This window comes from Tamandua tetradactyla, chromosome 6 (genome assembly GCF_023851605.1).
Source record: "Tamandua tetradactyla isolate mTamTet1 chromosome 6, mTamTet1.pri, whole genome shotgun sequence".
Lineage (NCBI taxonomy): Eukaryota > Metazoa > Chordata > Mammalia > Pilosa > Myrmecophagidae > Tamandua > Tamandua tetradactyla.
In genome coordinates, this window is record NC_135332.1 from 130,010,590 (window position 1) to 130,025,822 (window position 15,233).

The 15,233-nt window shown below is 32.5% G+C and overlaps 1 protein-coding gene across 6 annotated transcripts in view; it reads right to left on the reverse strand.

Annotated features, from left to right (window-relative positions):
- Positions 1 to 1,040: 1,040 nt before the first annotated feature.
- The window catches only part of RMDN1 (regulator of microtubule dynamics 1), a 65,303-nt gene continuing 51,110 nt past the window's right edge, over positions 1,041 to 15,233 (reverse strand). For 4 of the 6 annotated variants that reach the window (XM_077167140.1, XM_077167138.1, XM_077167136.1 and 1 more), the window contains 6 exons: positions 13,145 to 13,234; positions 8,562 to 8,617; positions 7,142 to 7,229; positions 5,385 to 5,415; positions 3,070 to 3,203; positions 1,045 to 2,631 (listed from right to left, as the gene is read on the reverse strand). In XM_077167140.1, coding sequence (XP_077023255.1) covers positions 2,581 to 2,631; positions 3,070 to 3,203; positions 5,385 to 5,415; positions 7,142 to 7,229; positions 8,562 to 8,617; positions 13,145 to 13,234 — 450 coding nt within the window. In that variant the 3' untranslated portion in view covers positions 1,045 to 2,580. Of the gene's footprint in view, positions 2,632 to 3,069; positions 3,204 to 5,384; positions 5,416 to 7,141; positions 7,230 to 8,561; positions 8,618 to 13,144; positions 13,235 to 15,233 lie in introns of all 6 variants that reach the window. The other 2 variants (XM_077167135.1, XR_013178323.1) reach the window with 2 other exon arrangements.

Below are 15,233 nucleotides of genomic sequence, written 5' to 3' on the forward strand. Positions count from 1 at the left end.
TTGGAAGGGTAAGGGGCCCCAGATAGCCAAAAACATCTTGAATAGACATTTCTCCAAAGAAGATATACAAGTGGCTAAAAGCATATAAAAAGATACTCAACATCACTAGCTATTAGGGAATTGCAATTCAAAAACATGAGCTATCATTTCACACCCCACTAGAATGGACACTATTAAACAAAAAAACAAAATTGTAAGTGTTGGAGAGGATGCAGAGATATAGGAACACTCATTCATTGTAATAGGAATGTAAAACAGTACAGCTACATGGAAGACAGTTTGGGAGTTCCTCAGAAAGCTAAGTATAGAATTACCATATGACCTGGCAATTCCTCTGCTACAATAATTGAAAGCAAGGACCCAAACAGGTATCTGTACACCAGTGTTCATAGCGACATTATTCACAATTGCCAAAAGATGGAAGCAACCCAAGTGATCAAGTGATGGATAAACAAAGTGTGCTATATACATAAACAATAGAGTATTATTCAACTATAAAAAGGAATTAAGTCCTGAGACGTGCGACAACATGAATGTACCTTATGCTGAGCGAAATGAACCATAAAAGGACAAATATTGTATGATCTCACCGATAGGAAATAATTAGAATCAGCAAACTCATGGTTAGAATTTAGAAGATTCTACATTCTAGAGTATTAGAACATGGGTAGAGTATTAGAATTAGGTTGGGGGTGTAGAATGGGAAGTTAATGCTTAATTTGTCAGAATTTCTACTTAGGTTGACTGTAAAATTTTGGAAATGGATGGTGATTGTACTACAATATGGTAAGTATAATTAATAGCACTGAATTATATATATGAATGTGGTTAAAAAGGGAAATTTTAGATTGTATATATGTTACTAGAATAAAATTTAAAAGATAAAACAAAGGACTGTGTAACAGTGAAATCTATTGTAAATGATATATTTTACATCATATAAGCTATAGTTAATTATATAAAGTTATATACTATATATAGTATATAGTACTATATATAGGACTATAGTTAATTGTATAAAGTACAGTGAAATCTATTGTAAATGATATATTTTACATCATATAAACTACAGTTAATTATATAAAGTTATATACTATATATAGTATATAGTCCTATATATAGGACTATAGTTAATTGTATAAAGTACAAAAATGTTCTTTCATGAACTATAATAAATGTACCATACTAATTGCAAGTTATGGTATATGGTGTGTGTGTGGGGAGAATACACAATGTAAACTATGGACTAAATAATACAATCTGAAAATTCTTTCATCAGTTTTAACAAAGGTACCACACTAATGCAAAGTGTCAGCAGTAGGGGGTTATATGGAAATGCTCTATTTCTTACATTTTGTTTAAACCTACAACTTCTCGAATTAAAACAATTTTAAAAATTTCCGGGGGGGAAATAAAAAACATGGAATTGTTTTAGAATAAAAGAAACTAAAGAGGCGAATAAAATGCAACTTATGATCTTTGACTCCTGATATTTAAAAAATGAATAGACATTTTGGGACAGTTGAAGAAATGTGAATATAGTTATAATGTTACAAAATTATTAATTTTCGCAGTAATGATTATGGATTTGTGTTTGTGCAGGAGGATGTCTTACTCTGAGAAGATGAATGCTGAAATATTTAGGGATGAAATGTCATGATGCCTGCAACTAATTTCAAAGATTCAGAAATATATTTATGAATATATACACATATATAAAATATTAACAATTGTTAAAGTGAAGTGGTGGGTATATAGTGCTCGCTGCTTTGTTTAAAATTTTACAATAGAAATCAAACAGTACAGACCTACACAGTTCATTGTAATGTCAGGATTTACAAACGTTTTGGGAAAATCCAAGTACACATAAACGCAGATCTACTTAAGTAGTATTTGAGACACTCTTATTTGTTTACAAAATTTAATATTTTGCAGTGGTGGCACTCCAGCCTTAAGTAAGTAACACTGGCCTGCCTATTTAAAACAACTTAATTTCCACTTCACCCATAAGTTCTGTATTCTTTCTCCCCACTACAGAATGGAATTTGGGTTTTACCTATTGACAACTTTCAATCCACTTGTGAGAATACTCCACATTTAAAAAGGAAACTATTCCATTTTCAGTCCTCTGCTGACTTCTTCCCTTACGCAGGTTGGCTGCAAGATGCATCATTTAACTACTTTATACCAAGAAACTTAACATTCTAACTTCTTACCTTTCACTGCATCATCTTCTGTAAGATCCCAACTTTGAATCATTCCAACATGAAAATGTACTCCCCCTATATGCACCTATATGGAATCCTCCTTAGAAATCCTAAACCACTTACTGTTGCTGGTGTCCCCTAGCTGCAAAATAATCTGAGACGCTGAATCATGGAGATTTACCTCTACCGTTCTTATACTGTTTTTATTTTATCTTGTTATTTCCGAAGAAACTTAGAACTTTGTATATTTAATCTGCTAAATGGTCAAAACTTTAAAAGAACTGAGAAAACAGCCAAAGAATAGCTATAATTAATGTATTAATCTTTGATGAAAAGTCAAATTATTCCATGTGCCTTCTTCTCTGAAAAGTTGTCAATTCTTGTCACTGAAACTTGTAAGCAACTGAGCAGCTTCTGTCTGTATCTAAAATGGAAAAATGTATGTTTTAAATAAGCAATATAACATAGAAATTAACTTGTAAAAATGAAGTTTGTAAAGTGGTCTGTAATTTCTAAGAGGTTCTAAAACAGGATTGAAGATAAGAAAATTTCATGATTGTGACAAAATGAAACTCTCAGAAAAATTTTCCTCTTTGGTACACATCCCTTGCCTTTTACCTAATCTTTTAGAAATCTTATTTGATCTGCTGTATATGTCAAACAGGAATATTATGTATTGCAACAAGTAATTCATAACATCTATTTGGTGATTGAAACTAAGCATTTCCTATAAGAAATCAGTGTATAGGTCAGTGAATTCACATTGCATTTAGATAATCATGCTTAAAGAAGTTCTTAATTTGCCTTTATTCAATTGCCCTCCACAGAAACCTATCTATTTTACATTATTAGAAATATTTACCTGCTTATCCTCCTCTGTGTGTGCTGGATAGTCCTTTGCTTTCATTAGCCAGAAAGCAGCAAGCTTTTTGTTTCGTAGCTTCAAATAAGTCTTTCCTAAAAGAAGCAAGTTTTTGCTGTAGAAGTTTGGATCCACTGTGTATAAAAAAAGGAAAACAAATTGATCTCAAATGATTTAATATTGCTTTTATTTATTTTTAAAAGTAAAATTTTTTTTACTTAAAATCCCAATGATAAATTTGTGAGGTCAGCTAGTCCTGTTTTGTCAGTTCTTCATAACTTAGACAATTATTTGTAAAATAATAATTACCATTTATTGAGTGCCTACTATATTCTAGACACTGTATTACATTTTTAATTTTTGCAAAAATTTTATAAAACGAGTTTATGTCCATTTTATAAATGAGAAGCTGAGGATCCTAACAGAATGTAAACTGCATAAAGAAAGGGATTTTCTTTTTAATCTCTTCTAATTCCATGCACTCAATGTATATTTGCTGAATTAGTGGATAAAATCATGACCAAACGTCTCATAAATACCTATGATCAATATTTACTGAATGTCTACTATACTTAAGCATTGAGAGAATTTACAATGAAAAAGGAGAAGCAAACGCAACAAAATATAAGACAGAGTGAAGAAATACTTACCAGATGTACGACTTTATACTGCTATGAGGGAAAAAAAATAACAACTGAGAGATACCTGGGCTGAAGTTTTAGAGGATGAATAGGATTTTTCACAGAAAAATAGAGAACATTCTTGGCCAAGTAACACGCATGATCAAAAATCTTATGAATGTAAACATGAGACTGTCTCACTAACTTCATTACTTCCTGACATGGTTTCCTTTTAATAATATGGTAGCCTCTATATTCAAAACATCCTTCTTCCTGGCTACAATTTATGATTAACTCATCGTGTCCTTAGCCCATAATTGTTTTTCTTCTTTTATTTTAATACATTTACATGATGTCACGTTAATGTGTTTAGGTTTCCTTGGAGCTAAGTACATTCATTTACTCATTCATTGAACAAATTCACTAGGCAATGAGGATGCATTTGGGAACAAGACAAAGTCCCAATCCTCCTGGACTTAGACAGGTGACAAATCTTTATAATGTGTAGTGATAAAGTCCATGATGGAAGAAGTTAAAGGTGCAAGGTTATAGGAGGAGCATCTAGCCCAGATTTGAGTCATAAGAAAAGGCTACCTAGAGGAAAATGACCTCTAAGGTAAGTAAGACATGAAGGGTGACTGAAATACTATCTTAGCTTCCTGAGGAAAATATCATGTTTTTTCAACACCCCCAATCCTTAAGTCTCCAATACCTTATTCTTTTACTTTCTGATTATACTTTTAAACCCCTCTGACAAAATTTCATTCTCAGATTCATAATTATGGTATGTAAAACAGTGCCATAATAGCAGGCTCTCAATAGAAGGCAATAACAAGAACAAATCAATATTTATAAATTATAGAGATATTTAACATTCAGACACAATTCAGTTAATTTAGAAGAAATGATTTTTTAAAAAAAAGCAAAACTGGTATCATGAAAGCATTTGAATAAACCCATGTATGTATGAGCTCTAATTTAAGAAACATGATGTCTTTTCAATTTTCTTTTGATTAAATATTACAGAAATGTATTTCCAATGGTTTATTGGTGTACTTGGTAATATATATGCTTATGATCCTTATTTCTTTACATAGTGCTATTTATATTATAAGGATACATTTAGGATGGACAGTTTTGTATATTGTTCATTTCTAAGGCAAGAGTGACATGAAACTTTTCTTCAATTATGAAGACAACATCTTCAATAGAACAAAAACAGCCCTGGTTTAAAGCCAGAGGATTCCACTTTAAACATCTCTAATAGCTATGTAATCTTTTTTGAAGGACGGGGTGGTGGTGGTGGTGCATGGTCTGGGAATCAAACCTGGGTCTCCCGCATGGAAGGCAAGCATTCTACCACTGAACCACCAGTGTACCCTAGCTATGTAATCTTAAATAAGACAGTTACCTATCTAAGTGTCATCTTAAAAAAGGAGAATCCAATTACATACAACAAGGGACCATTTCAGAACTGCAGCTCTAAATTAAACAATAGCCTATTTCCTGAATTTCAGGTGATCTTTACTTGATAAAGACCTTAAAATTTGTTTCACAATATCTAGTGAAAAAAATTAATTATATCAGAATAAATAATACTTATTTTTAAAATTCCTATTGTATATATTCAGCACTCATACAATTTCTTTAGTGTGGTTTTAATTGTATTAATATATGAAATCAAAAGTGTGTTACCTTGTTCTGCCCTGTGAAAGTAGCCTAGGGCCTGTTAAAAACACAAAATCCCAACATGAGAATTAAAACATGTTCAATATAAACTGATAAGTATTTTCTCAAAAAATCACTTTATTCCTGAATTTAATACAAGTCAGAAAGTAAATTAAATCATCTTAAAATAAAAGTCAATTCTTCAACAGTGAGAGTGTGTTAAAGCCAAATAGAACATAACACTATTACATCATCAGAGAACAGAATTACAATATGCAGACAACTCCTGGCAATAACTTGGTTGCTATTTAGAACATGTATCAAACTAGAACCAAATGCAGAGAAGAGAAAACTTCATGGGCAATCTAGTTATTTTGACTTTTCTTTTTAAAATCATAACAGTGACTACTAGTAAGAACTAAATAAATCAGTATAACTATAGTTTTTACAATGTGACCATGTGATTGTGAAACCTTGTGTCTGATGCTCCTTTTATCCAGGGTATAGACAGATGAGTAAAAAAATTAGGATAGGGCGGAGCACAGTGGCTCAGCAGGCAGAGTTCTCGCCTGCCATGCTGGAGACCAGGTTTGCTTCCCAGTGCCTACCCATGGGAAAAAAAAAAAAAGGATAAATAAATAAATAATAGGGAAGGATAAGGGGTAAAGAAAAATTGGGTGAACTGAAAGACTAGTGGTCAGTGAGAGGGAGGGGTAAGGGATATATATGAGAGTCTTCTTTTTTCTTTTTATTTCTTTTTCTGGAGTGATAAAGATGTTCTAAAAATTATTGCAGTGATGAATACACAACTATGTGATGATATTGTGAGCCACTGATTGTATACTATGGATGAACTGTAGGTTTATGAAGATTTCTCTAAATATTTTTTTAAAAAATAGATAACTCTAAAGCAGGATTTACTCAGTCCTTTATTATTGAAATTCCTACAGAAAATGTTATTGTGAGTCTGAAACTCAATGCTAACTATCTGTTGCACTTACATTGTTTTTATTATGCAATGGTTTCTAGAAACATAATTTGTAATAGAACTGACTATATCTTTTTTCTTAGAATGCATTCTTTTTAATAACAGTATTAAATATTTATTTAATAACCAATTATGGTCTAATTATATAACTAAATATTCTTTACATAAATTCTACACTACAGCTTTCCAGAAAGAAAAAACAGCTCCTTGTTGTAAGTATTGGGAGACTTTTTAAAATTACGTATTTCTTACTCTGAAATTTATCTTTGTGATATGTAAACTCAAAATGTTTATCTAGAAATCTCTTTCAAATTTCATTTTTAACAGGAAAAGCAAAAGGCACTATCAATGAGAATATGAACTTTTCAGAAGCACCTAAAACAAAAAGTTATGATTAACGTTTCTATACTAATATAAATAAATACGTTTTGTTACTTTTTGGATAAATGATTTTATTCTATTGTGTAGAATGTGCCTAAAATATGCTGGGTTTTGTTATATTTTTTGTTCTCCTTTATGAGGTATAGGTTTCAAACAAAATGAAGATTATTTTAGCCATGAACAACTCTGACAATATACCAGCATTATCAGCCACTTATTTGCCTAAAAAAAAAGAATCACTCACCAGTCATGAATAGTAAGTAAAACAATAAGCCTCTGTGATAAGATAGCTGAAATAGATCTTGAGAAACTTGTTTAAGTCCCTCAGTGAATCAGAGCTACAGATGTGTGGACACTGTAGAATGGTGCTGTAGTTAAGAAATCGGTACTAACTTAACAAAGGACATCACACTACCTCCTCATAGGTGGAACTAGGAGGCGTTGCAAACAGCATTTTAGCAATTCTTCTTTGATACCAAGGCATTTCAGCAAATGTATAACACCTATATGGAAATAAAATAACATTCATGCATTTGAATTGAAGCTCTTTTTTTTTTCTCCTAAAGAGAACTGGACATCTTAATAGATATTATAAAAAGAATCTTCTTCTATTTTGTTTTAAAGAAATTTGGGCTTTATATGATATCCAGTAGGCTAATAGTCATAGTGAATTATCTAGAGACTAACTTATCTCAATCCATCAGTTGGGCTGCACCACATGATTAAATACAAACAGTAAGGAATAGTAGTAGTAATGATAATACAATATATCACTCACCATTTGAAAGCTCAGTTTGCACCCGATGCTGAGCTAAGTGATTTACATATATTATCACTCTCATCTGTTCTTTACAACTATGAGATATTATCATTACCACTATTTTCCAGGCAAGAAAAACAACTCTGAATTAAGAAAAATGATAAACATAATATGCAAAAATAACCATGACAACCAGCTATTTAAGTCTACATTTTCAATATGTGAGGCAGATGATTAAATCCAAGGATATTTATAACTGTTAGAAATAAGTGAGGAAAAAGTACTGGATCTCTGACTAGGGTCTGAATTCCTTGAGGCAAAGACTGTACCTCAGATGTTTGATCACTGGCATCTGACTTTATGACTGTCCCTCGATTATCACTAGTCCTCAATAATTATCTGTTAATTTAATATTGTCCTTCATCCTGAGGGATATTTCTCTTTTAAATGAGGTTGATATAGAACTATTTATACTGTTACCCCTGTTAGATCACAATAAACAGTTAGCTCTGCAGAATACACAGTAAGAAAACAGTAGCTAACTTGTCTCAAGAAACCCTCTTAAACCAGCAATTAAGAGATTGATGCACCCTCATCTATGTTGGACACAACATCACACAAAAATATAAAGATACTGTAAGTCAAATTATTATTGTTCCTTCGAGAACCAGACTGTACTGAGACACTCTGAATATGTGAAGAAACCCTCTTGAGGCCTCTTACTTTACTATAATAAGATTAATTCAATTTATTTAGCCTGGTAAATGAGAAAAGTATTTTCTAACAAAGGGAATCTAAAGATCTAACAAAAAGTTGTAATGCCTTTGAAGTACAAGTACATCTTTCTAAATAATCTGAATAACAATGTTTAGCATGACCATAATCAAATTTAGTATTTTCTAAAATACATGTATAGGTGCTAATTTACTGAATTTATCCCTCTAGCCTCTGTTGAATAATTTTAAAATATTTTACATTATTGGTTTTAATATACAACAAAAAAGATATTTATACAGACTACAAAATAAGATCATACTAAATACCACTGAAATAGTATTTAAAGAAATTTTCTTACCAAATACCCATAAGGTGAATTGAGGTAGCATCTTTAGGGTTCAGTTCAATTGCTTTCTAAAAGGAAACAAGAAGAAAACCATATTTGTTTTATAAACACCAATAAGTGCTTTACTATGTTTGCTGGAGACACCATGACTAAAAAAAAAAATTCTAAACCTGCATTTCAATTCTTTTATGATAGTTAATATCAACTTTCTTCCTCCTAATTCTTTAATTCATCACATTCATTTCAATATACTGTAAATCGACTTATACTATTTACTATTCTATAAGGTTCAGAAACTAAATGAAGCTAATTTTGAAATAATAATAATCTGAAGCTCTCAGTATTTCTTCTAGATTAAGGGTAAAACAAGCAGGAAGTCCTTTTTCAGCAAGTCCTATGTAAATACTGAATAAAAAGTATTCTGTCTAAAAAAATAATAAATTTAGAAAGTTTTTTCTTATATATAGAACTTCATTAACTTCTTCATCTGCCCTTACCAAACAAAAAATAAATACTCTGTATTCATGGAATATATTAAATAGAATGTACAGTGTAAAATATGTTGATAAAATCTCCCTAATTTCTATTTCTGTGTGAAATTAGTGAACTTCACTCACTAACTAGTGTATGTGAATTAATGTAAAGCATAAACTACAGAATAAATTTTAAGAATATTTTGTCGAAAGCATTAAGGAAATCCCACTGATTAATTTTAATCCTATTACAAATAAAATAATTTAAAAATTAATTAAATTTCTCAACTTTGTTCTTTATATAAATTCACACTTTCATTTTTAGTTTGGTAATGTGAGGTACATAATTTCAAATATTTTTATTGTGAGGTACACATCACCTCTGATGCTAGGGTTTGGATCACAACTCAGTGACCTCTAATTTATTGACCTTGGCAAGTTCTATATTCTCACTGTATCTGAGTTTGCTTTTTAAAGGATGTAGAAAATAATAATTTGCATCCTAGGGTTGTAGTAAAAATTAATTGAGTGAATAACTCAATGTACTTAGCACAATGCCTGGCACATGTCTTCTATCACCATCATGTTATGGTTTTCATTTTTAGTAAGTACCAGACAATTCATTACATTGTTCAATGCTAATAGTAGTGGTAGAGGCAGCAGCTAGAATAAGGCTAACCAAGTACAACTGGGCAGTGGTCTTGCTTTAAAAATAGGAGTAAGAATCAGCACTAACCTAATTTTTACTTTTCCTTAAATACAGTGAAATTATTCATAACATAATATATTTTAAAGTACTTAAATATTTTCACCCCTGGATGTCATGTCCCACATAGGGAGGAAGGCAATGATTTCACTTACAGAGTTGGGCTTAGAGAGAGTGAGGCCATATCTGAGCAACCAAAGAGGTTCTCCAGGAGTAACTCTTCGTCATACCTGTATGTAGGCTAAGCTTCTCTAAGCTTAGGCTAGAGAGCTTATACTCTAAGCAACCTTTCCCATCTGAAGTGTCCATAGAGAATTAAGCCTTACAAAAAATGAGTGACTACTTTCACAAAAAATAATGAGTGACTACTTTCTTAGTTTTCCCAAGAATTATAACGTGTTACTCCCATCCTGTATGTATAGAAGAGAAAGTAATTCATCACATACAATGAATGCCTAGGATAATTAGGGTTTTATTCTCTTATGGAATGGGTTGCGAGGCTGTGCTAAAGTAAACTTTTTTTTTCTATAATCCTTCCTGCCGTTAATTTTAAGTGTCTTTTAAAAACAATCCAAAGAAAATAATTCCTTATGGCTTTAGATGTAATGATAGAAGTCAAATTTGAAATAGCATGAATTAATGATCTTTACTATGTAAATGAAAAATGTTGTCATTTTCAATATATTTACACTGATGTACATTTGAAAGCTTATGTAAAACATTGTTTCAAAAATAATCTACAGCCATCAGGGAATCCCCTGACACTGTGTCAAACATTAGGGACACCCAAATCAATAGGCCAAACCCTTGATCTTGAGGCTTACTCTTGTGAAGTTTACGCAGGTAGTGGAGAAGCTTAGACTACTTATAGGTATGCCTAAGAGTTTCTTCTGGAGGACCTCTTTGGTTGCTCAGATATGGCCTCACCCTCTCTAAGCCCAACTCTGTAAGTGAAATCACTGCCCTCCCCACAGCATGGGACGTGACATCCAGGGGTCAAAGTCTCCCTGGAGACATGGGACATAACTCCCAGGGATGAGTCCGGCCCTGGCACCATGGGATCAAAAATTGCACCTGACCAAAAGGGGGAAAAGAAGTATAACTAATATAGTATCAGTGGCTGAGAGAGTTCATACAGTGTCGAGCGGCTACTCTGGACATTGCTCTTAAGCAAGCTTCAGTTAGATATTGCTACCATAACTTGCCAAACTCCAACCAAAACCATTCCAGCCAATCCTAAAGATCCTAGGACAATATATAAGATTCCACAAGGGTTCCATGCACTAGGATAACTTTACAGAAACCTACAAACTCCAGATGGGTTCCGTGACCAAATAAGTCCTGAAAACCTAGAGGGCCCAACCTCTTTAGAACATCAGCTAGTTCCAGCTCCCTATCCCATATCATTAACAGCCCTTTCCAACGAGAAAAAGTGAGAATGGCCATATTCCAAATACCCTAAAAGAGTGAGACAGAAAGTTCAAAGGTGATGGTGGAATTATACAGAGAAAGTAGGATTAAACAAACAAATATGATTGCTGAATCATTAAACTATTTCTTTTAGTCTCCAGTATCATATAGCGCTTGAAGTAAAAACCTAAAATTGTAGCACTGTAACCCATACCAAACTCTGAAATCTGTTCTACAACTAATTGTTATGCTATGTTTTGAAATGTATTGCTTTTTTGTATGTATGTTATTTTTCACCAAAAAAAAAGAAAAAAGTCGATTGTAATGATAAAAAAAATATTTATTCCTTCCAGCCTCCAATGTTCTGGAGCAGCTAGAGGGAAAAATCTGAGAGGGTGGTATGGTAGCCCAATAACAAACTCTGGGATCTATCCTGTATCCACTTGAAGAGTGCTTTGAAAACTACTTCTTTTTTCTTTCTTTGCTTTGTATATATGTTATATTAAACAATAAAAAAGTAAAAAAAAATAGTAATCTATAGCCTACATTATTCCTTTAAACTGAAAGGAAAATATATATTAGTGTATTTTCTACAATATTTATTCACACTGAAAGTTAATTGTCACGTACCTCCTAAAGCACAGAAAGAATATGTGATTTATCTAATGCCACTGAGCGAATTACTATATTTCACAGAATCTAAAATAACATAAATTGTATGATACTAACTAAATTAAAATGACGCACCATTATTTTACATACACTATGAAAGAAAAAACCATACTGCTTTAATATTTTAGAACTCTTTCATCAACAGTAACAAATATACCATACCAATTCCATAGGTCAGTAATGGATAAGAGGTACAGGAGGATTTGGTTTTTCTTTTTAATTTTATTTATTTCCTGGAGTAATGAAAATGCTCTAGCTTTGGTTATGGGGATGTATCACAACTATGTGATGATAATATAAGCCAGTGATTGTATACTTTGGATGGTCTGGATGGTGTGTGAATATACCTCAATAAAATTGCATTAAAAAAATACTGCCCTTATATTGTAAGATATCACTAATTAAAAGATGCAACCTGGGTGGTGCAATGGTGGCTCAGTGGCAGAATTCTCACCTGCCATGCCAGAAACGCCGGTCCGATTCCCAGTGCCTGCCCACGCAAAAAAAAATTAAAAAAAAAAAAAAGACGCAATCTGATTTCAAAGACTATAAAATGAGAAAAATATATATTTTTAAATTATATATAGGGAAAATAATATCAATATCTCAAGTAGAAGCTAGATTTCCTGACTTCCAATCCTATGTTCTTTCTTACCTTGTTGATATAAACTAGGAATTGGGATTATGAACATACAGTTCTAAAAATCTATTGGATAGAATATCTGGCATTATCCCTAATTATGTTTTCATTACTTTCTTTTTCTTTCTTTTTGTTTTTTAAGATGCTCTACAATACCAAAAAAGAAAAATTTGCTGGGGCTTTTTTTGAGGAGAATGGAGTACTATGTATGTATGTCATAAAAATCTAGCACCTAAGGAAGAGCTTACCATAAATATACAAACTATACAGGAATATGAAAAAAAATATACACAAAACACATAGATCACAATCTTAAATAGTATTATTACTACTGGATATATGTCAATTGTGTTAGACTGTTGCAATGGACAACATTCCTAGTCTTCACAAACTTGTAATGTACCCTCCCCTCAGAAACACTCTGGCCTTGACCACATAACTTGTTTACATCAATAGGAAAAATGCTTGTGAAATGGAGCTTTTCTCTTGGAATACTTACTCTTGGAAGCCAGCTACCGTGTTGTAAAGAAGATTGGACTTGACTACTAAACAATGAGAACACAATGCTCAGAAGCCCTTGCAGATGAGAGGCCATCTTGTTAGTGGCTTGCATACAGCAACAGATAACTAAAACGAATCTATTAAGAAAAATACTGAATCCTTATATCTAAGAACTTTAATAATTCAACATTACCTCAAAATGTTCCTTGATAATGTAGGCATTTGCAATTTTAGCCTTGATTCCTTCATAATCTCCAACATCACTAATACAGATTGCATACCACTAAAAAAACAGAAAATAAATATAAGAATATTAATACTCTATTTCATTCAATACAAAGTAAAAGTTATTCCTCATTGTTAATTCTCATTCAACAAAAAGTTACTGAGCATGAAAACTGTATTAAATGAATGGAATATACAAAGAAAAGTGGGCATGTCCCTTGAGGAAACTGCATTCTAGTTAGAGAGATAGAACATGTTTATGTGTAACTATAATACAAGGTAGAAAGTGGTGAATTCCCTAAGAAAGAAAACAGATTATGTACCATGTTTATGGCTCGAGGATAAAATATAAAAGTTTACAATTGAACAATTACTGTGTTGTTTTCACATTCTCTCTTTTCTGGGAACTGTGCTTCTTGCCCACATCTGTACTTTTATAGTAAGAAAAAATACATTTGTCAATTTTCATAAGAACAATCACATTTCTCAATTATGAGTTTGTACCCATACCCATGGCTGGACAATGGACCCAAACTGAAACAATCTGTGTTTCTTCTCAAAGAACTGAGTCTAAGATATTCCATCTTTAGTCTAGCAGGTCTTCTGAACAATGCATAAACCCAGATTCTATTTCCAATACAGAGTCTTCAGCGAGAAAGATTTATAGAGAACAGCAGAGAGGAAAGACAATTAATGAAGCCTCAGAACAATCAAATCAGTTTTTTCCTGAGGCCCAAAACACACTGTCTTTGGAATTTGTGAGATATAACAGTTTCTTATAATAAACAACTCCCACTCCTGAATATTTTTATTACTAATTTCTGGGGATTCTAATAATTATATCAAAAAAGGACCTTAACTAGTACAACTTCTGTTTAAAGCCTCTTTGCCAAATCTTTTGTAGACTGATATATTTATTGAAGATAAAAAATTATTATTTAAATCATACATACATACACACACAGCTCTACAGACTATACTCATTTAATTTCCATTAACACTTACCCAGTAGCCCAAATCCAATTAATTAGAGGGGTCATAAAGTTTTAAAAACTTGATGTTCTAATCTTATCTGATAATTTCAGTGCTCTGAATAAAATCATCTTCTACATTTAACTGTTACATATGGAGTGCAAACAGAAGCTTATGGACAAATCCCAACATTCTCCCCTTGATCAGACTGGTATTTACTCACATAAAATTGTTCATGCCTCTATCTACAAGAGCTGATGGTAGGAAGATAGGATCCTAAGTAATCTTTATTGCCATATTTACACTTATTTTTTCAATTCCAAAGTGTCTACTATCTATAACAAGTTTGCATGGTTTTTTAAGAAAAGTTTTAAGTAAAACAGATATTTCTAGCCAAGAGGGGTAACAGAGATCAGGTTTACTCACTGGATATTAGACATTAGACAAGGGTGATACCTGAGTGAAAAGAAACAGAAGATGTGGAGCCCTATCACTGCCTCTACCACCTAGCGAAATTCTCAGGCTGCAACATGGAGATGGCAAAGACTGCAAAGCCCAGCGGTATCAAGTCGCAGAGCAGAGTATAGGAGCGAAGAGGGCTACCCAGGTCTAGAACCACAGAGAACTGGAGAAATTCACCATTGAGTTTTAACTGAATAGAAATTACAACCTCCAAGTGAAGTATCACCCAAGGCTTGGAAAATAACCATACAAAAGGATTAGAAGAAACACTGTCTAGAGCTCACAATGCTAAATTGTAGGGAAAATCAGCCCTATATTAAATGCTGCTTTAGTCATATTTTAATGCAAAATCCAGAAAGCCTGTTCTTTTTTTCCAAGTAACTCAGGACAGGCATAGTGCTAAAACTGCTTCCTGGGATGCAGCTGTTGAAAATGTTTATAGGCTAATGTGGTAGGCTACAGTTGTGGTGAAAAATGGACTAACCAAAAAACTTGAAGAAAAAGCTAGGAAATAACATCTCCATAAGGATCTCAAAAACCAACATATTCCCAGGAATCTAGAAAGCCATGCACATACTCAGGGCAGTTTACATGTTCAGAAATGACCTGAGAAGGCCCTAAGC